General features: G+C 40.7%; 2 protein-coding genes across 9 annotated transcripts; one reads left to right on the forward strand and one right to left on the reverse strand.

Moving 5' to 3' along the window:
• Positions 1-15,693: 15,693 nt before the first annotated feature.
• LOC104430248 lies at positions 15,694-17,881 on the reverse strand. 8 transcript variants are annotated; one of them, XR_005546309.1, is made up of 5 exons: positions 17,401-17,881; positions 17,227-17,316; positions 17,043-17,139; positions 16,061-16,159; positions 15,694-15,957 (listed from the first exon to the last, which is right to left on the reverse strand). XR_005546309.1 is itself a non-coding variant. In XM_039301369.1 (2 exons), exons 1-2 carry the CDS (start codon positions 17,715-17,717, stop codon positions 17,233-17,235), a joined length of 378 nt encoding a protein of 125 aa, XP_039157303.1. In that variant the 5' UTR covers positions 17,718-17,881; the 3' UTR covers positions 17,146-17,232. The 8 variants fall into 8 exon arrangements, 1 of the variants encoding a protein (XP_039157303.1); XR_001983315.2 differs by lacking the exon at positions 16,061-16,159; XR_722574.3 differs by having other exon boundaries at positions 15,694-16,159.
• Positions 17,882-19,854: 1,973 nt separating this feature from the next.
• Positions 19,855-21,946, forward strand: LOC120288041. The gene is made up of 2 exons (XM_039301312.1): positions 19,855-20,842; positions 20,966-21,946. Exons 1-2 carry the CDS (start codon positions 20,473-20,475, stop codon positions 21,139-21,141), a joined length of 546 nt encoding a protein of 181 aa, XP_039157246.1. The 5' UTR covers positions 19,855-20,472; the 3' UTR covers positions 21,142-21,946.
• The last annotated feature ends 514 nt before the right edge of the window (positions 21,947-22,460 follow it).

A 22,460-nucleotide genomic window follows, 5' to 3' on the forward strand; every position in this document is an offset into this window, starting at 1 on the left:
TAATTCACTACCAACTGTTATGGTCCCTTGACAAATGATTCTCGGCCCACAACACACAATAGCAACCTACATTTTAACGTAATGCACTCATCACTGATACGATGTGGATTGTTGGTAGCGTATAATCTCATCATCTGAAGTAATTTATGTGCCACCAATTCTCTATCTGGAAAAGTCCCTTGTCACAATAGAAAGGAAGAGCAAACTTTTTCAAATTTCAAACTTGGCGTCAACTTTGGAGAAAATAAAGTACATGTTTATTCAAATATATAAGGACTTAATTAAACTATCGTTTGTTAAGAGTATATGGCCGACCAAGGCCAGTTCACATCACCGGCCAAAACCACTTTACATAACTTTTCACATTGCAGATGTATAGCTCAAATTAAATTCGCAGGAGTGAATGCGGAAGATGCAGTAGAAAAAGGATCTACTCTTCCTATATAATCACTAGGGTGATAATGTAAAAAATTTAAGCTACTAGAATTTGATCAACCATTATTTCAACTCAGATTAATTTATTCGAGTTTTGATTGGGTTCAAATAGCTTCGGTATCAAATGAAGTCAAGCTTCAATTCATAATAATTAACTCCAGTGGGTTTTAGTCGAATTAGGTAATTAATTTTAGTAATTTAGATAAATTTAGGTTTGTCAAGCTAAACTCCAGGCAAGTAAAGTTTTTGAGAATCTGTTTCGGGCCTTTCAATTTATTGACTGCCGGAAGGGACGTTCTCGGATTGAGCATTCTTTGAAAGAGAAATTGGTTAGCTAAGACCGAAATCTTGCGCATTTGGTAAAGATTTGCTTTGACATGTTGACCTGTTTCAAGAAATTGTGGAACAAATATCCGCCTATCCAAAAGTTTAAGATAAGAGATGTAAATGCAACTTATAATTTGGTCCCAGTCCTACTTTCAAGGATTATAAAAACTTGCAGTTTAGTGCATGTGATAAGGACTGCAAAGAATTCTGTCCCATGTATCAGTTGATTACAAAATAATAATTCTTTAAAGCGGATCAGTACATCTGGAATTGGGAAGATGGAGATGCGTGCACTATGTTTTGTCAATCAAGCACGTGAGTTTATCCAAACCCAAAAGCTCCGGGACATTGCATGTGATAAGGACTGAAAAGGGCGGCTACTTTAACCTAGAAGCATTTTATTGGAGATTCATAGATAGTTTAATTTATAGGGTCGTTAATATCAACGATCAATGAATCTAACCAGACATCTGGAAGGATATAATTCTGCATTAGATACTGTATATTTTTGCAACAGTAGAAGTTAACAAAGGCAACTTGTAAAGAAACAACTCATGTCAGAGGATATGGCTTTGAAAATAGACTTGCGGAGTGAGAAACTATAATATTTTTATCGTCCACTTGTTGTTAAGCCGACAAAAAAATTGCAACCACTTACAGATCATGACTCCTGACAACCTTTGAGCACACGCTAGAATACATATAAAAATTCAACCGAATGAAATGATAAACCCAGATTTATGATGTGGACCTCATCTGGAACCCTAGGTGCTCAAGAATCCAGGTGAATTTGGATGCACCCACATCCAGTCCACGAAAAAAAAAAACCCCTTGCAAACTGGGCTTTTGAAATTATCCGATTCGGGATGTAAACAAATATTCGTGAAGATATGCCTTGAAGTTCTTGAAGTTTGTCATTCTCATTCATATGATTAACTGGAATTTTCTAATAGGGTTTTGTGATGTATCTTCTCCTTTTGACTGTGTTATGATCTCATAAGCATGCCTACTGTCGCGACCTCTTTTTTTCGGCGCCCATAATCGGGTACGGGCACCTAAGGAGGCTAATGGCGCTGAATTTAGTTATGTCCAGACTCTCCCAAGTCCACCAATTCACGACTTTAATAGTCTAAGTTTTTTAATCTGTAAATCAATTTTTAAAATGGAGTCGCCACTAATCGGTTTGGAGTGGGTCGATTAGAAACCCAAGCGAAATATCGGGAGAAATACTCGCTCATGCGCAACCAGAGAAATTAGGATCGGTGACTTGATTATACTAGTTAATCACTAATGCCCTTTCGGTATCTAATCTTGTTTAAACCTTGAGGCTTTTTGGATTTTTGAGGGATTTTCCATGCATTTTGTGGAGGAAAAACATTTTTGGGTTTTTTCTCATTTTTGGACATAAAAAGCATTTTTGGAATTTTGGTATTTTTGGAATATATAAATCTTTTTGTGGCTTTTCTGATTTTTGGCCTTTTTTGGAAAATAAGAAATATTTTTGATTTTTAAAATATTATTTTATATTATAATAATATAAAAACGAACCGGGTTGGGTCCGACCCGAGTCGTCGACTCGAGACCCAGACGGGCCCGCAACGCGGGCTCGGCCCGGTTTTTTTTCTTTTCTTTTTTTTTGGCGAAAGGGCCCAGGCCCACAACAAAATTGGGCCCTTCCCAGCCCGCGCGACTAAAACCCTAGGGGAACCGGGTCATGTGCCCGACCCGATTCCATCCGGTTCGCGGCTCTCTCTCTCTCTCCCACCTCTCTCTACTCGCGACGCCCATGGAGGAACTGAGGCGGCGGCTTGCGTCGGCGACGGCAGCGACGACGGTCTTCCACGGCAACGACGACTAGGGTGACGACGAGTGGCTGCTGGCGACTCCACTAGGGAAGCAACGTCACCCGGCGGTGACTCGGCGGCCGGGACACGGACAGACGGTGGCTAGGGTTTCGACGGTGAGGGCGCGAGCGAGACCATTTTTTGTTTGCGAGAAGGCGTGGTGTGGCGGTGAACGATGGCGGCGACGATGGACCAGCACGACCGGGGAAACTTCGCTACGGCGGCTTCGATTTCGCGTTGGTTCTTCAAACTTGAGAGCAGAAGCGGCTTGCGGGGGAGATAGCAGCAGCAACTGGCGTCGGGATCTTGTGGTTCGTGGCTGGTGCTGGGTCACAGCGATGGCGGTGGCTTGGTTTCGGCAAAGTTGCGGCGTCGGGGGGTGAGACCTTCTTCCGCCCCTCTTCGCGAATCCAGAACCCCTGCACCTCCTCCGACTTCGCTTCTCTCTCACTCTGGCCGGATCCGAGCCTCCACCGGCCGGATCGGCCTCTTCGGACTCGCTCGCCGGCGGCCTCCCCCGAAGTCTCGGTGGGAGGTCGGCCGAGCTCGCGGCCCGATTTCTCTCTCGCTCGCTCTTCGGTTCCTCCCAGAAGTCTCTCAGTGGGAAGATCTTGGAGCTCGTTCTCCTTTTGTAGACGGAGGTGCTCCGCTATTTATAGGCGAGGAGGAGGCCGGTCGATGGAGGTTCGGCCGTTGGCCCTCGCACACCGACCGGACCCCCGCGGTTGAACCGGCGTCCCATCCGAGCTCCTCCAACAACGCATGCTCGGCATTGAAGGAAGCCAATGATGGCGCTTGAGATCTGTCTCTTCCAGCCGACGTCGGCCTACACTTCTCGGCCGTAGGCTCCTTCGCGCGCGTGAGTTGCAGAGGTGGAAGGGAAGAAGAGGGAAGAAGGAAGAAGAATAAGAGAGAGAGGGCCAGGCTGGAGGAGAAGGAGGTTGGGCCATAATGGCCCATGCGGGGAGAGAAAAGAAGGGGGGGCTGGGCGCGAAGGCCCGGCCCGATGGGCTGCTTCTTCTTTTTTTATTTATTTGTTTTTTGTTGTTTTTGTTATTTGTTTTGTTTATTATCCGAAAAAAAAAGAAGGAAAGATACATAAATAAAGAAACTAAAGCCAAATTAATAACTTAATTAAAATTTAGGTGTCAACACCTACCTAAATAAGCCCACTCATTTATGCATGTACATATTGTGGATGAAAGTAGTAACACGGATAGCTAGGTAATTAGGGAAAATTATCCAAAAAGTCCTAAACCTATTGAACTTTTGTCAATTCAGTCCTAAACCTTTTAATTTTGCCAATTGAGTCCTAAACCTTTTCACTTTTTGCCAATTCAGTCCATCCGGCTAATTTTGGCCGGAAAATGCTGGCGTGGACGCCGGCGGTGCCACGTAGATGCCGATGCCGCGTGGACAATTTTAATATTATTTAAATATTTTTTGACTTTTTTTGAATTTTTATTATTTTTTATGTGTTTTCCTTTTTTTCTTTTCTTTTCTTTCTTTTCTTTTTGGCTTTTTCTTTTGCCTTTTCCGGTGGCCGGCCACCGCCACGCCTGGCGGGCTGGCCTCGCTCGCCACGAGGCAAGGCCCGGGTGGGCGAGGAGGAGCTCCGGCGAGGCAGCCCTCGCCCGGGCGCGACCCGGCAAGGGTCGCTTGGGCGAGCCGACCCTCATCCAAGCTAGGGTGGCCTCGCTAGGCGTCAACCGGGCGATGGCGACGGCGACGCCGGGTGAGGCCGCCTTGGCTGGGTGAGGGCCGGCCTCGCTAGATCGGCAAGGGGAGCCTCGCCAGGGGCTCGCCCAAACCAGATCCGGCGAGGCCAGCCCGCCCCGGCCAAGCTTGGGTGGCTTGGAGCTGTTGGTCGAAGACGATGAATGACAGCGACGAAGACGATGAACGACAGCGGGGCGAAGAGGTAAGGCAAGAGGCGCGTCTTCCTCGGTGGAGAAGACGAAGACGATGGCAACAGCAACCGCGGCGGCGCAACGCCGGAGGAGAGAGGTGATTTCAGTGAGGTGGGTGGCGTCGGCCAGCCGGGGGCTAGGCGAGCCCGACGAGGGCTCCCCTCGCCGGATATGGCGAGGCGGCCTGCCCGGGCGACCCTTGCTGGGTCGCGCTTGCGAGGGTTGCCCTCGTCGGAGCTCCTCCTCGCCGCCGGGCCTCGCCGTGGCGGGCGAGCCCGGCCCGGGCCGTGGCTGGTGGCCGGCCATCGGAAAAGGCAAAAGAAAAAGCCAAAAAGAAAAGAAAGAAAAGAAAAGAAAAAAGGAAAAACAGAAAAAAATAATAAAAATTCAAAAAAATCCAAAAAATATTAAAATATTATTAAAAAATTGTCTACATCAGCACCGACAGTCCTACGTGGCACCACCGGCGTCCACGTTAGCATTTTCTGACCAAAATTGGCCGGATGGACTGAATTGGCAAAAAGTGAAAAGGTTTAGGACTTAATTGACAAAGTTGAAAGGTTTAGGACTGAATTGACAAAAGTGCAATAGGTTTAGAACTTTTGAACAATTCTCCCTAGGTAATTATGTAACTCTCTAGTGGAAGAGACCAGTTCTTCACCATATGATTCATGTCAAACAAATGTATGCGGATCGGGGTAAATGGACATGATGGTTTTGATGGAGCCATTATTTATTCAGCATATACTTTTTTTTTTCTCGTTTAGTTCCATGACAATGAATCTTCAAATGGATACGCATGCCAAGCGTCTCTGTAATTGTTTCCATTGCTAAAAAATTGGATCTTCAACAAGAGAATACTTCTCATTGGCGATGGTGAACAACAACCACTGGCCGGCAACTAATGGCCGGAGAATTGTGGCGGAGTCTGGATACCGGCAACAAAGTCCAATGGCCTGTAACCATCGCCAGCGACCACTGACCAGCACTTGCCAACAAGCAGCAGAGACCAGCAACCCGTGACAGAGGCGGGGGGGGTGGGGTGTGGTGTGGTGTGGGGGCGGGGCGGGGCGGGCCAGCGGCAGCGATGGGTAGTGGAATTGAGTTTTGGTAGTTTTGGGCTTATAAAGATGTGAAATGAAATCACTATTCTGGCTATAGCTAGATAATTGACAATACATTCTTGAAAATCATTGAGAAAAGAAAAACACCGTCACCAAGGCACCAAGTTTCAAGCTTCTCCCTGATAATAGCGAACTGTCCGAACACAAATTTCCGTAAAGTAGCATATTTACTTCAAGCTGCGGAACTAAGAGTTACTCCACCATAAGTATACACACTCAGGTTTCTTGGTCTATAATTAAATTATCTTCATGTGGACTCCAATCTCTATTAAATAACAAAAGTTACGGGAGTGCAAACAGCAGGTGAATCGTCCTATTACTAGATCATATAAGTTCTCTTTAATCTTTAAAAGAACTTAGTTCGAGCCTTTATACCTGGCCTGATTTGTAAATTATAACTATAGATTCGGAGTTTTCCACTTATGACTTTCGTTAGGAAGTATCAAGATGGATGGTTTTTGCTATGGATAATCACCTTTTTTTTTTTTTTTTTGGTGATGAGTATATAGAATAGCAAATCTCGTGAATTTGGCTTCAATATATTATGTCTACTAGTTCAGACTTTGGACTTTCTTGTGTTGCTTGTCAATACTGATATTTATTTTAGAAAGCCAGAAAAAATTACTGCCAAAAGTAAATGTAAATAATTTTACTTTGTATTATTAAAAAGAAAACGGTAGGCCCAATATTCTCCAAAATACAAGTGAAGGCGTGAGATAAGTTATCCTCGAGAAAAAATTAATGCGGGTTGGAACATAATAGAAAGGTCGTAAACTTGTAGAACAATAATAAGAGTGAATTTTGCTCTGGTGAAAATTTCTGTAGGCATATAACTCGCATAGTCCTATGATTAATGATTAATGATTAATCATCCTCTGCGAGACATTTTTCCTTTGCTTGTTGAGTGTTGTTAGCTTCTTAGATGAAGCACCATGCACAATTAATCTTCAAATCTATTAGGGTTGTGGATATTTCACTTGAAATAATGGATTGAATATTATTTGTAAAAAATAAAGTTTGTTGTATATATATGCTTCATCATTCCTAATGATCAAATACTTAGAAAAGTAATATTAAAAGTAGAAAATTTGTTTTCTAATTATTTATTTAGACAAATCACCAGAATCAGTTAAGTGAAACTCCAGATATAATCATATTCTAATGAGACAAAGATAACAGCTTGCAATTGAGAATATGTCTCATTAGCCTTTTGTCTAGTTAGATATATTGATCCTCATAGAGAATTGAGATATATTGATCCTAGTAAGATAAAATACTAAAAGAGAAAAGTTTAGTCTATTAAATTGTTTAGATACTAAAACGATACAAAAGCTATTGCAAACAACGTAATTACAGCTGTGCACCGTAGACTAAGGTGTTGGTTTTTTGGTGGAAAAGAAACAGCAGTGGATAATGTGCTCACATCTCCCATTGCATGTGGTCCTCTTACTATGTTGCTTTCACAATAACAAGGTTATAGTTTCATCCAACAGCTAATTGGTTTGGTCAACTTTTTGGTGAAAAAATAGTTTATTTTGCAATTTAGAACGTGCCTTTTATGTTCATTGATGGGAAAGATAAAGAAGTTCCACTGTCATTGCATTAAAAAGAAAAATGTCAAGGTTTGAATATTAATTCTGCCGATATGACAGTTTGTGATTTTACCAAAGAATCTGAAATATAGTAGAAGAATTTTTCTATTTTTAATTGTGATTATCAAAGTGATTTATTTGTTTTAGAAGTCAGAAATGTAGATTGACAATAAAGTAAAACAACTCAAATGATGAAGAGGAAGCGCCAAACGATCTGCAAAACCAATGCACAGCTTTAAGGTTTTCTAGGATTTGGTCACTGCAAGTTTTTGTGTATATAGTTTTGTTTGAAAAGTTGATAATTCTCCAAGGGCAGTTTATCTTTTTTTTTTTTTTTGGTCGAAAATAGCAGTATTATATATTAACTTCCAGAAGAACAACCGCTGGACAAGCTTCAGAATACAAAAGATCCAAGAGGTGGGAAGGGGGAGAGATAGCCCAATTTGGGGGGAGCAAAGAAAGCCCATGGGACTTAGCAACCCAATCAGCAATGAAGTTTGCAGCTTTGTCTACGGTGTTGGATGCGAAGAAAGGAAAACAGGGCAAGATTGCCATAGCTTCTACGAACAACGCTCGCTGTTGCCAGGGGATCAAAGTAGGGTTTCGCATAGCATCCACCATGACCAAACAATTGGACTCCGGTAGCAGACGATCACGATCCATCCCTTTATGCAGCATAAACTTTAGGGTAAGAATCAAAGCTTGTGTCTCTGTTTCTAGTGTCGAAGAGGCGTTAATGGTGTTAGTGAAACCATCGAGCAGGTGGCCAACATAGTCACGGCACACACAGGCTACAGCTCCTTCGTTTTGCGAGATCGAGTACGCGCCATCTATATTGATTTTAATGACTCCCAGTTTCGGTGCGTGCCACAGCTGATCAAGACCTGGTTGTGTCAACCTCGATTTCGCAGGCGTCCTGTTGCAGAGGCGGGTTGATCTGACATTTGCAAGATCCAATTGCACCACCTGTTCAATATTGGGACTTCATTGGCGAAAAATGAAATTGTTTATGCTCTTCGAGTTGCCACATGATAGAAGCCACTGTCTCCAGCACAAGTAAGTCAGTTCTGTTCTCTATTAAATCTGCAAGGCATTTGTCGATCCTGGTAGCACTAGGAAGGCTGGATGCTAAATTTACTTGTGGATGAGAACATATAGCTTTTGTCCTAGGACATGAGAGGAAAATGTGTTCATTTGTTTCTGGTACCTGATCTGTGCACATCGGGCAAATGGGGTTAGGGATAACATGTCGGTGGAATAGGTTCTCCTTTGTAGGCAAGGCATTTTGGCAAAGTGACCACATGAATATGCGTAGCTTGGGGGGACCCTGCAAATGCCATATAGAATGCCATAGCTTTTTGGGTGGTTGGTAAGATGAAGAAGCAATATTAGATATATCGCTGTAATTATGAGCTTTGATGGAATTATAAGCACTCTTAACCATGTATTGTCCATTTAGTTGACCTTTCCAAATAAGCTTATCAGTAGTGTGAGGAGGCCGAATCTGTAAAGAAAGCATTTCACTTACAGTCCGATCATCGAAGCTTTGTCGAAGGAGGGGTTCGTTCCATGCATTATGATTTGGAAATATAAAGTCAGCCACCCTCGTTGCTTCTCCTCTAGGAGCTGGCCCGCCTATAATACCGCTAGAAAGCCACTTATCCTCTCTGATGTTGATCTGTTGGCCATTTCCTACCGACCATTGGAGATTGTCTGAAATAGAATCCCGACCTATTAATAAACTTTGCCACCCCCATGAGGGTCTAGACCCTTTTTCAGCCTTTAAAAAATCTGTAGAATGGAAATATAAGCCTTTAAAAAGTCTACCCCATAAAGTAAGGGGTGCTTGAGTTAAACGCCAAGCTTGTTTTTCCAGTAGGGCTTTGTTGAACGAAATAAGATCCCAGAAACCCATTCCACCATGGTCATTTCTATCCTTAAGAGTATCCCATTTCTTCCAGTGAATTCCAGATTTACTACAATTCTGCTGCCACCAGAACTTGGCAATTTTCTGTTCAATAGACTTACATAGAGACAGAGGAATTTTAAATATGGACATGGCATATTGCGGGATTGCTTGGACGACTGTTTTAAGTAGAATTTCCTTACCGCCCTTTGAGATTAGCTATTCCTTCCAACCCTCCAACTTAGAATTCACTCTTCCCAGGATCCATGCAAACATCTCCCTTTTAGATTTCCCCCAGTCCGAAGGAAGACCAAAATATTTACTAGTTTTGGCCAACACTGGGACACGTAGTTCGCTAGCCAGATTCACCTGAAGGCTATGGGGACAAGCTTTGCTAAAGAAGATCCCCGATTTGTTGCAGTTCACTTCTTGTCCTGTAGCTTGACAATATTGGTGTAGAATATTGGCTAAATTTTGGCATTCAGTACTTTACCATCTAAGAAAAGATAACATCATCAGCAAAAAAAGAGATGGGATAGAGTAGGACACCACCTGTTTAAAGTTATGCCTCTAAGATTGCCCATGTCTACTGCGTTAATAATTAGTGTAGATAGGACGTTTGCCACCAGGATAAAGAGGTGTGGCGAGAGGGGATCGCCTTGTCTCAAGCCCCTAGTTGGATGAAAGTAGGGTAGATGTTCACCATTAAACTTCACACTAAGCGAAACTGTTGTTATACACTGCATTACCCAGCATACCCATTTTGCATGAAAGCCAAGCTGAGTGAGGTAGTCCTTTAGGAAATCTCATTCAACCCTATCATATGCCTTGAGCATGTTTAGTTTTAGGATAGCCTGTAAATTGTTCTTCCTCTTTCGAATCTTAAGCTGGTGTAGAACCTCTTGGACAACAAGAATATTATCCTGGATTTGACGTCCACTGACAAAAGCACATTGTTCTTTTTCAATCAGATTCGATAGACAAGGCTTTAATCTGTTCGCTAGAACCTTTGAAATGATTTTGTATATGAAATTACAAAGGCTAATAGGTCTGTATTGGTCTAACCTTTCTGGATGAGGAGTTTTGGGGATCAAAGATATTAATGTTCTATTGAATTCTGGCCTCAACACTCCGGTATGGAAGAAGTCTTTGACGAAAGGAAGATATCGTCCTTTAAAATATCCCGAGTGGGATTGGTAAAATTGTCCATTTAAGCCATCAGGTCCCAGAGCTTTGGATGCTCCCATTTGAAAAGCAGCCATTTGCACTTCCTCTTGAGTGATCTCATTTATTAAATCTTCATTCATCTCCTCCGTGACCTTAGGCAGACATTGTGCAAGAACAGGCCAATAGTTGCGCCTTCCCACAGACCGATACAAATTCTGAAAAAAACCTAATGTGATATCCTTCAAAATACTAGGTTCACGTACCCACTGATGATGCTCATTTTGTAACATGCTAATGCGATTTTGCTGCCTTCGATGTACAGTAGTGGCATGGAAAATTTTGGTATTTTTGTCTCCCCATCTTAGCCAATTAAGCCTTGAGCGCATTGCCCAATATTGTTCCTCCTGTTGCCATAAGATTTATATGTGCTCTTTTATCTGAGAAACTTCAGCTTGGTTATACTTACCATCTGGTTTATTGATCAGGTGTTGGAGCTGGTTTTTGAGGAGATTGATGTGTTGATGACCATGGGAAAACTTAGATCGACTCCAGCTAGAAAGAGCCACCGAAACAACCCTTAACTTCTGAGGTAGGTTCTTGCCTCTTATTTGGGAAGCCTGCCATGATGCAACGATAGTAGTGCGACACCTTGGGTCTTGTAACCAAAAAGATTCAAAATTGAAAGTCTTCCTTCGCTTGACAGGTTCGGTTGCAGTTGTTAAAAGGATTGGGCTGTGATCTAATCCAAGGGCAGGCAAGGCAAAAGCTTCAGATGTAGGAAAGGTAAGTCGCCAATCCATTGTACAAAGTACCTTGTCCAATCTTTCTTTGACACATTCATCACCATCCATGTTGTTAGTCCATGTAAAAGCACAGCCTTTGCTGGCTACATCCATCAAAGAATAGTCGTTTACCATATCACGAAAGGTGTGCATGCAATGTTGGTCAGCTGGTCTTTTGCTTATTTTCTCCCAAGGATAAATTATCTCATTAAAATCACCGACACACACCCAAGATAACATATTAGATCGACTAATTTGTCTCAAGTCGTCCCATAACATCTATCTAAGATGGAAGACAGCCAATGCATATAAACAGGTAAGGTGCATGATAGCTCCACTAGTAGTATCTGTACATAGCATATGCATAAAATATAAAGTCTGCCATTCTACTGTCAAAGATACCCCCTCATTCCAAAATATCGCTAAACCACCAGCCAAACCGATGGGATTTGCAATAACACTCTTAGAAAACCTCAGCCTTTTTTGGATCCTTTTAAGTAGCACTTCCTGATTCTTTGTTTCCATAAAAAAAAAGAGCATCGGGCTTTTCTTGGGCCACCATTGCCCTTAGTGCACGAACTGTAAGGGAATTGCCCAACCCCGATAATTCCAACTAATGAGTTTCATTTGTTTCTTGGTGGCTGTTTAGGGCCAGACTTCAATTGTTTGAGCTGACCATAGCCTTACCATTCTGTGACATAGGGCAGCAAGGTGAGCGTCATTACCATGGTCAGATTTGTCTAGCCCTGAAGAACCCTCAGCAGGAGGATCCATCCTGTTGCTAGCGCAAGACAATCGACTAAAAAGGGGAGGATCCGAGACTGTCCATAAATAGCACAGCTACAGGCAAACTGGGAAGTTAGTCGCAGGAGCCCGAGACGATGAGAGAATAGAGGAAAACAGACATGCAGAAAATTTGATGAAGCGGAAAGACGGCAATTTAGGGTGAAATTCACGATGATAAGAGGAGAAGTGATGGATAGAAATGGGTATGTAGATAATGGAACTGTTCCAAATTAGAATCGAAGAGGATAACACGAAGAGGAAACCCAGAATCAGCCAGCGAGATGTAGCTAGAGATGAGCATAAAGGCAGATAGGGTTCGGTCTAGAAAGCAACTAACATGGAGAGAGATAAGTAGAATTGGTCCATGGAAGAAACGAATAGGAAAACAAGATGGGAAATCCAGATTGGAGCATCGAGATTAAAGCTTGAAGAAGAACCGATAATCAATTAGGGTTCGGACGAAAGAGAAACTACCACGGGGTAGAGGGAAACTCGACAAAACGAGAGAAACTACCACTTTTGGCCCGATTTAAGGGCAGTTTATCTTGAATGGATGCTTCTTGTATAGAAAAGCTCTCCTAAAGATTTCCTCTATTTCTTCTTGGGTTGCAAAAGATGGAAAACATCATAAAAGTATTAAAAATAATTATTGTTTTTGGATAAATCAGTACGAAAAATCGTTAAAAGGAGAGAACTTAGAGTCGCTTAACACTAGGGTTTCGGTATACAAAATGTTCTATAAAGATTCTTATCCGAAATTCTATAATTGGTGGGTTGGTCTAGTAAAGTCATTGATACAGAAACAAAAAAAATTGTGAGCTACGTGAGATTTTATATGGTTAATCTCTACATTTGTATACCGACCAAAAAAAAAAAAAAAACTCTAAATCCGTTTAGCGTTGCCCAATTTAAGGAGAAAAAAAAAGAGTGAAACAGAAAAAATCCGAAAGTTTTAATTTTTTAAAAAGTTTTGCAAAAAGCACTCAAAACAGCAAATCTCCATAGATGTTCAAGCATGTTCCATTTACATCTAAAATGTGTTAATCACGAGTAAAAATTTTGTGAAAAAAAAAATTGCTTAGTAATACTAGGTTCCAGAAGTTTTAGAAGTTCCAACGTTTTAATTTCTAAATTTCTTCACTTTGTAATCATACGGAAGTATACTTTAATTACCTTGTGACGTTACTTTCTTATCTCACTTAATGTCCAAAATTATTTTAATCTCAGGTTATCGGTAGACTTTTCTAACTTACAACAATCACACCCATATTATCTAGTTGAATTCGTAAATAAATGTATTAGGGCAACGCCATCAATTTAATAGAAAAGGATAAAACTTGTTGCATTGGGTTTTACAAAGTTTTGAAGACATAGACCACGATTTTGACAGGTGATAGCTATTCCATATCAAGTGGACTCGACGGATAAAGAGCACCAGAAAATTCTGCTGATTGCGTGCAAAATAAAGTATTACAAATTTAAAGGGTCTCACTCTAATTCAATTAAGATTTTACAAATAAAGCTAGGATAATGACATATTTTTACCTTTTAGAATATTCATAGCTGCATTTTGCTTTATTAAAACTTTGAAATTTTCTTTCATTCTCCATATGTGTGAATAACTTGCCCATAAATTTTGGAAAATTTCTTTCACATTTCTATGGACGTTGTCTATAATCTATTCCATAAGGAGCATATGGCTTCCAAATTTTTTTCAGGATTCTTAATCTTTCAGCTTTTCTTGCGTGCATCGGTATGTCCTATATTGAACACTTCGATATCTTCATGAATGAGTCAAATTTTACCAAGTGAGTCATAATTTTGTCCTGAAATTTTTCCCATATTGTCTTATTAGGGTTAGGACACTCGTTCATGTGCATATTATTTTATAATTATCTATAGAAAGAAAACAAATAGTTATGTACGAAATAGGTGAGTATGAGATAAACAACGAAACATGAACCAAGGTAGTAGATATTTTTGCCCCGACCAGCATGAAGGGAAAATAGGACTACCGGAAGAGGTTGCAGTGGGTAAAATAGTACTCATTATGGAATCATTGAACAACAATGTTAAAGCTCATGGGGTTATTCGTATTTGTTGGAGCAGATGAACATATCCCGTCTATATAAAGGATCACACATGGGCACTTTGAAACGGTCCTTTTCAGTAGTATCACTGCTATCTTTTTGCCGGAACAAGGTGGTATGGTTCAGCAACCACCGCTATGGAATTATTTGGTCCCTTTTGTTATTGTACGGGACTTTAAAAAAGAGCATATGACTTCCTTTGAGGATAAGCACATGTTCTATTTTGTACCGCCCATAATACAATGGTAATTTAGGAAGTCTAGTAGTGAGAGAGAAAAACAAAGTGAATGGTCATTTATGAAATGAATTAGTATGACTAAGAAAGAAAGGATAATTCAGATAGCTTAAAAGTGAGGCAAAATGGCATTTTAAGTTAGGTTTATATAGATATTGGGCCAAAATCTTGCTCATCCACTTTTAGAAACATGTCAGGCATGCCCAGGGCCAGAACCAAAAAATTATAGTATGAACGCGTGGGTTTGCTTGTTCAACATGATCTTACATGATTTTCCAAACCTCCAGAAAGTTGATGTATTATCATTTTTTGTAGTATCTATTGCCGCTTGTAGAGCATTGGTTCACCTACGACACAACTTTTAATGGATGTTCACTTCTCGATAACGTCCTTAGATTTTTTTCAATGCCTATAATCAGTTGTTCTCAGGAGAAAGAGAGCATCTTGTCCAACTGCTATAGTCTCGACGTGCGGGTAAATAGAATCCAACAGACCGAATCTGCCGCTTCGGTCTTTGTTAACTTACGGTCGGTAAAAAGAATTTTAGGTTTTGTTTATGTGGAAAGTCTTTTCCTTTCTCTCTTTATTTCTTTTTTCTTTTTCTGAGGATTATGTAAATGCAATGGAAACGTGAACCTCGAATCAACATCATGAGCACACGAAATCGTTCCAGCCAGGCAGGCATCACCAAGACTTGAACCGGTAGAGGACAGATTAGCCATGATGTAGCTTGCCAACTCTCATCTGTTCTTCGATTGTCCTTTTTCAGAGAAAGCTTGGAGTCATCTTGCTAGTCCAGGCAGTTGTGCATTTGAAGGGTAATTCGTTTGTTAGGAAGTTTCTGAAGCTCGCCTATGAAGACTCTTTTTGCTACTTGGGGACTCAAAAGTTTTCTTTAGCTGGTAAATTTGTTGTTTTGTGAAGTTTTAGCCCTTCTGCTAATCGGGGTTTGTATCGATTACATCAGTTTTGTGCTAATAAAGGTATATAAGTAATGGCAAATAGACAATATTTTGTGGGGGGAACAAAATATTGTCTTATTGCTGAAGAACAAAGTGCCTTTGTGGGGGGAGGCAAATTCAAGACAATATTTTGATTGTACAGGAAGTATTACATAAGTTGCGAACTCGGGAGAGGAAGAGTAAGTTTCAAGCTGTCCTAAAGCTTGATATGCAAAAAGCATATGATCGTATTGAATGAGATTCTATGATCAGTGGGTGCAATAGGTGATGTAATGTGTGTCAACGGTTTCATTTAGCATCAACTTCAATGGAGATCCTCTAACTTTTTTCAAGCCCACAAGAGAAATTTGACAAGGTGACCCGTTATCCCCCTATCTGTTTATCTTAGTAGCCAATGTCTTATCCCACCTAATGAAACAAGCAGTTGTGGATGGCACTCTTCGAGGAATTAAGCTAAATAGCATCTACCCTACCTTATCTCACTTGCTATTTGCGGTGACTCTATTTTCTTTCTTAATGGCACTGTATTGGAATGTCAGAATTTGGCAGCTATTCTACATCAATATTGTTTCACAACAAGACAGGCTATTAATCTTAACAAATCAGGAATCTACTTCAGCAAGAGCTGTCCAACGAATCTCAGAAGAAATATGGCTGAAGAGCTAAGAGTTCAAGAAATAGAAAAGACAGGGAAGTACTTAGGTATTCCCTCGGATTGGGGAGGCTAAAAAAAAGACATCTTTGCTTGGATTCTTGCCAAAGTTAATATGAAGCTGGAGAGTTGGAAGGACAACTTGCTGTAAAAAACAGGCAATGAGATATCGATCAAATCAGTGGTGCATGCTATTCCGCAATATGCAATAGCTAAGAGTTCAAGAAATAGAAAAGACAAGGAAGTACTTATGTATTCCCTCGGATTGAGGAGGCTAGAAAAAAGACATCTTTGCTTGGATTCTTGCCTAAGTTAATATGAAGCTGGAGAGTTGGAATGACAACTTGCTGTCAAAAACATGCAATGAGATATTGATCAAATCAGTGGTGCAAGCTATTCCGCAATATGCAATGTCCATTTTCAAAATCCATGCATCAATATGCAAAGCTATTGAAAAGAAAATTGCAAATTTTTGGTGGAGGAATGGTAACAAAGCTGCTGAGATTCACTGGAAAAAAATGGGATAAATTGAAACTTAGAAAGGATGAAGGAGGGCTCGGCTTTAAAGACTTCCTAGCTTTCAACAAGGCAATGTTAGGAAAGCAAGCATGGCGCATTTCTCAGCAACCTACTTCCTTCTAAGTCAACTAATGAAGGGACTTTACTATCCACTATGTGATTTTTGGAAAGCTGGAAAAGGTTCCAGACCTTTGTGGGGATGGCAAAACATTGACTTGGGGAGAGACTCGATAGCGCCTCAAGTTATGTGGGCTATTGGAAATCGATAGACTATTTCGGTTAGAGAAGACAAATGGTTAAAAAGTGGCCCTATTGGTGGGCCAGTGACAATGAATGAGCCAGAGAAAGTGGGTGCATTAATAGAACAAAGGGATGGCAAATGGAACGAGGCAATGGTAAGGTCGTTGTTCGACGACCAAAGAGTTAAGGAAATCCTTGCAACCCCTATTGGATTACCTTCTACAGTAGATAAAATGATGTGGATAAACAACAAATCAGGGGTCTATTCAGTGAAAAGCGGCTATTTTACCACTAGAAATCAAGCAGCAAACCCACAAACCACAATAGCATCTTCCTCTCACCAAACAAAGCCAGATCTCTGGAAATTTATTTGGAAATCTAAAACTCTACCTAGAGTTAAACAGTTTTTCTGGAATGCTTGCCATAATGCACTACCCACAGTGGACAACTTGCATAGGAGAAGAATTGTACCTGATCCGCTATGGCCAATCTGCAAAAAGGAAGCCGAAACTATTGAACATGCTTTATTACTCTGCCCTTGGACAGTTCAGATATGGAGAGCTAGACCCTGCATATCAAAATCACAAGACTCGGGTTAACACGACTCGACGAATGGCTATACGAGAAAAAAGAAGACCCAAGAAGTGCACTCAACTTCGACCTAATCGCCACTACTGTGTGGTGTATTTGAAAAGATCGGAACTGGTTTATCTTCGAACACCACCCCCTGCATCCGCATCAAACCCTGTCCAAAGTAACAACTCTAAATGAAAACTACATAACCTGCAACAATAAAGCAACAGCAGCAGCAAAGAGAAACGATACCCACACGCAACAATGGAAACCCCCGACCTCGGACTCGTTGAAAATCAACATCGACACCTCCTTTGTCTGGAATAAAGGCGCTACAGATCTGGAGGAGAATAGTGGAGTGGTCGAGAACAGGGCAACACTTGATCCGGAGGAGAATGAAGCGACCGAGAACGGGCGCTCGGAATGAGGGCGCAACACCAGATCTAGCGGTGAACGGAGGTGTGGCCGAGAACAGGGCAACACCAGATCCGGAGGAGAACGAAGGTGCGGCCGAGAACAAGGCAACACCAGATCCGGGAGGAGAACAGACGAGCGGCGAGAATAGGGCGCCATTGCTTGTATTTGCCGATATTCTTGGGGCCGCCTGATCGATGGATTCTCCGAGATGGTTGTTGCATCTTCGGTGGAACAAGCGGAAGCCTTAGCCCTCTTGGAAACCCTAGACTTCCTCTCCACCAGATCTAACGAAGCTCTCCAAGTACACTCTGACTGCTTGCTGCTCGTGCAAGCAGTTCAAGAAGCGACAGAGCCAAGCTGGGAAGTGGTAGTGCTGGTGGACCGGATCCAAGGAAAAATGAAGGACTTCTTGGGCCTCTCTATGGCCCACTGCAGTAGAGAGTCTAATAGGCCTGCAGATTGGCTAGCAAGAGCCCAAAGAGAGAACTATCTTTCTAGAAATTGAGTATGCAACCCCCGACAACCTTAATCGATTTATTATGTGCCGATGCTTTATATGTAATTGCTCCGAACTTATCTAAGTGAATGAATAGATATTGCATTTCCGACCAAAAAAAAAAAAGGTATATAAGTAACTGAAAAATCAGAGAGTAGAAGATATCGTGTGCTTTTATACCCTTAATTCACATGGACAGACCCCTCGGGTTATACTTGGAAGGATATATTAGGCTTTCTTATATCATGTATATTCTTTGGTAAAAGACAAGATGTCATTATGGGCTTGGTATATACTACTATAATCAGTGTTCCTTATAAATAAGATGTAGTAGGCTTAAAAGTAAATAGGCAAATAAAAACGTATGCATACAACCGTGTCACAGCCATGTGACCACTGCAGGATGCCTAAGGATGGCGACCACCTCCCGATCATTGTATACGGATCTAGGATCTCAAAAACATCGAACACTGCATTAGAAAAGATCGACTAAATATTTTGTATAAACTTACTAAAAATCCAACGAAATTAGAAGCGCATACTAAGATGAATCATAGATGTCCTTTACAGACATAAAGTATATTTTAATAGTAATGAAGATACCCTGAAAAACTTAAATATCTTTAGGAAATTAAAGAAAAGGCTGTACAATTATTAGAAACCAAATATAACCTCAACTTTCCTTTTTCTTTTGATTATTATGAATTCTATTATTTAGGAGTTAAAAGTAGAGTTAATACTATAAAAAAAAAACTCCAAATTAGTACATCTGTAATAAATTTACCTCAAATTAATTTTATAATTATAAAAAATTATAAATGAATACATTTGTGATAAATTTATGGAAGATTAATTTTTTTGATGCATGATTGAGTGGAATTATGTTTTCAAAGTTGATGGTTGAAAAAGCAGACTCTTCATTGTTTCAAAGTTGACGCACGATTGGTTGTCTTTCTCGTAAATTTCTATAAAACCCTGGCTAGGCTTACAAATTGCATTATTTTATTGTCTGACGATAAAATTATTCTCTCCTTCGCTCATTGATGACTTATGCATTATTTGGAGTACATGTCATCTGCAGCGTCATTGGACAACTTTTGCACATTTCGAGGTTTTCCTACTAATGAATAATTGATGCATTGCTTCTCGTACGGTTCATTCTCCCACTATCCATTTGCTCATATCACGAGATAGCTTTCAAAGAATAATATCATCCCTGCAAAACTTCTTTGTTTTCAGATTTTCCTTTTCTTTATTCCATAAAGATTGATCAGTAAGCTATGGTAAAGGTGTCTAACCTGACAAGCTTTCTACATGAAGTTTATTTATTTGTTGATATTCTTTGGTTGATAGAAGTACGCATAATCACTCTGTATAATATTTTAATTTAATCTATTGTCTAATTAGACAAGGGATCCCTACAATTTTGGTAACTACTTCCCACTTTTTTTGCCTTAGGTACTCACGATTTAATGTTTTTATAGGTATTTTGTATTGGTGGAAAGATGTAAAATGTAACTTATGGAATTACCATGCACCGATATGTCGCTTTTACCAAAATACGTATAACCAGATTGAGAAAATAATGTTGTGCAACTAACAACTTGGTTAAAATAGTCCTTCTTAGCGAGCGTTTTTTTTTTTTTTTTTTTTTGGTCCGGGGCAAGATAAGTGCGTTTGAGAAGCCCACGTAAACCTCTTGAAGTTCTCTTTCTTCTCCTAAAATCCGAGAGGAGAAGGTAATATCGAATTAAATTCCACCTCTGGTTTCATTTTTACCCCCATTCTATCTTCGTAATTTGATTTAACAGGAATCATCACCTTGGAGAGCTCAATTAGCATTTGAAGAGGAAGAAGGCTACGATCAGCGGAAGTCCTGTGGCAGAGTTGAGTATCAAACGGGTAGTCCGCTTGCTCTTATGCACTTTAGGGTTCGTGCCCACCAATTGTTTGAAAGATTGCCAATGACGTTGGATGGATTTTGCGCGCATTACGTGGAATCCCTTATCCGTTGATGAATCGATATGTTGCCTTTTTTCATATTGGGGCATACTTTGTGGACAAGTTTTCAGCTTGAGGACCTTGACTCACGATGGAAGTTAGTCTTTGATGGTTCCTTGTACAATAAAAACGCCGCATAGTTGATTAGGTGCCTTCTGTGTGTGCAGCCAAAAGAATTAGTCTTTCAATGGACGAGAATGTGGGGTCCTCTTTGCCAGAAGATATCCTCGACTAGTTGTTTGCTTATTCTAAAACCACAAGTCTAGCGGACGCCTCAGAAGTTCTTGCAAAAATATCAAGAAATGCAGGCCGGCGTGCAGACTTGCTTCGAGTGTCCCTGCTTTGATACTTGATCTGATTCAAGAGCACTTGGAATATTTGAATTCTGAACTTTAGTTACCATCACTGAAGCTTATGAGGAACCTATGTGCTTGGAGAGTTCGTAAATCAGGATACTTAATCAAGAAGAATGATGTTAGGATCATTTTAACTGTCTTGAGGGCTCTGATGCACACTACTGCCTTAGATTGTGGAGCCGTCAGGATAGCTCTCCAAGCTCTAGCAAATGTCTCATTGACTGGAGAGAGACACCGGCAAACTATTTGGGTTCAATTCTTTCCGAATGAATTTCTCATGCTTGCAAGAATTTGGAGCCAAGACATAGTTGATCCTTTGTGTATAATACCATATACTTGCCAAGATGGGAACCCTGTACACCTGGCAGAGCTATGTGGAGATCCTGGTTTGTCTTTGGTGTCAGAAATTGCTCAGACTTCTTTAGTAGGTACGTTCCATTTTCGCTTACTTCCCTTTAGGCCACGTTCTCAATTTCCTTTCCTCCCACTTTGATTGAACCTAATAATGTTCTTGTCTTCGTCACATACTGTCATTTTCTCTTGTTTGACAGTTGGATTTCGAGAAGAATGGTCTAGGTGGCTTCTCTCAGTAATCTGCTTAGAAGAATCACATTTACCTACTTTATTTGCCAAACTAGCTGTTGCTACTGCTTATGACAGCAAAGATGTCCAAATGGGCTTTGATGAGTTTTCACCGGATCAAGCGTTTCTCATTAGCATCCTGTGAGAGAATAAATGATGTCACCATCTCTACCAAGTTTACATTATATGCGGATTCTTCAGAAAAGCTAGCAGGCTTGTTGATTTTTCCAAGGGAGGGCAAGTTAGGTCTACCTATAGGGTCCTCTCATATTGATATCCTTGGTTACACACTCACCATGCTGAGAGATATATGCGCACAGGATGGTGTACGAAGACTCATTGGAAATACAAAAGACACAACAGGCACACTTTCTCCTCACGTCTTTTGGATTCAATTCTGAATTTGCTCCGTGAACTTGAGCCTCCTTCAATTATCAGAAAAGCCATTAATCAGGGTCAGCACCAAGGGAATGTAGATTCTAAACAATGGAAACAGTGCCCTTACAAAGGGTTTCGGAGAGACACTGTTGTAGTCACTAGCAACTGTTTGTACAGGATGAGGAGCATGTAGGATGAGATCAGATGCAAGGATGGGGTTATTCTGCTTATGCAGCAGTGCGTTGTGGATGAAAATAATCCGTTGTTGAGAGAATGGGGTATTTGGACAGTCAGAAACTTGTTTGAGGGAAATACCGAAAACCAACAAGCAGTTACTGAATTGGAGCTCCAGCCTCCAGAGAACTATTAATATACTGGAGATTGCAGAGCTTGGGCTTCGAGTAGAGATGGATCAGAAGACTGGAAGACCAAAGCTTGTAAATTCTACCTGAAAATTGTCAAATGTCTATTAATCCACTCGATCAGCATGCCCTTTTCAGTAGTTCTTAAATTTTTCCATGATGTATTTCTCTAATGTTTTAATCAACAGAAATTTGCTCCATGTTATCCTGGTGGCAATTTTTATCCCAAGACATTGAGGGGAAAGTGAGACTAAAGAAATTTTGATGCAAAGCAAGACTAAAGAAATTTTGATGCATTAGGATGTTCTTATAATGTTCGTTTTGAAAGAGAATTCTCATTTTCACTTATAAAAATACATTCTCAGGACTACAGGCGGTGACAATAGAGTTTTTCTTGTATTCCTTGTCTGTGATAAAAATTTACTCTTACAGAAATAAAGGACCTTCCGGTCCCGGAGACATAAGCAGGTCGGGCGTTGTTAAGAGAAAGGCTATGACTAAGGAAGTATCGGAAACGTATATGTATGGTTAAGGGAAGTGGTCAATTAAGAGAGCATTATGGCGATCACCGTTAGTGTTGAGAAGTTTCTTTCATCTACAGTTGGTAGCTATACTAGCTATTGAGAACATTAGTTTTCAAAGATATAGAAACTGAATGCCTTGCTTCTTCTAGTTGATTTCTCAGACTTTATACGTGCATTGTTTTGTTATTTCAGTGTTCCTT

The sequence above is a fragment of the Eucalyptus grandis genome, chromosome 9, assembly GCF_016545825.1.
Source record: "Eucalyptus grandis isolate ANBG69807.140 chromosome 9, ASM1654582v1, whole genome shotgun sequence".
Classification (NCBI taxonomy): domain Eukaryota; kingdom Viridiplantae; phylum Streptophyta; class Magnoliopsida; order Myrtales; family Myrtaceae; genus Eucalyptus; species Eucalyptus grandis.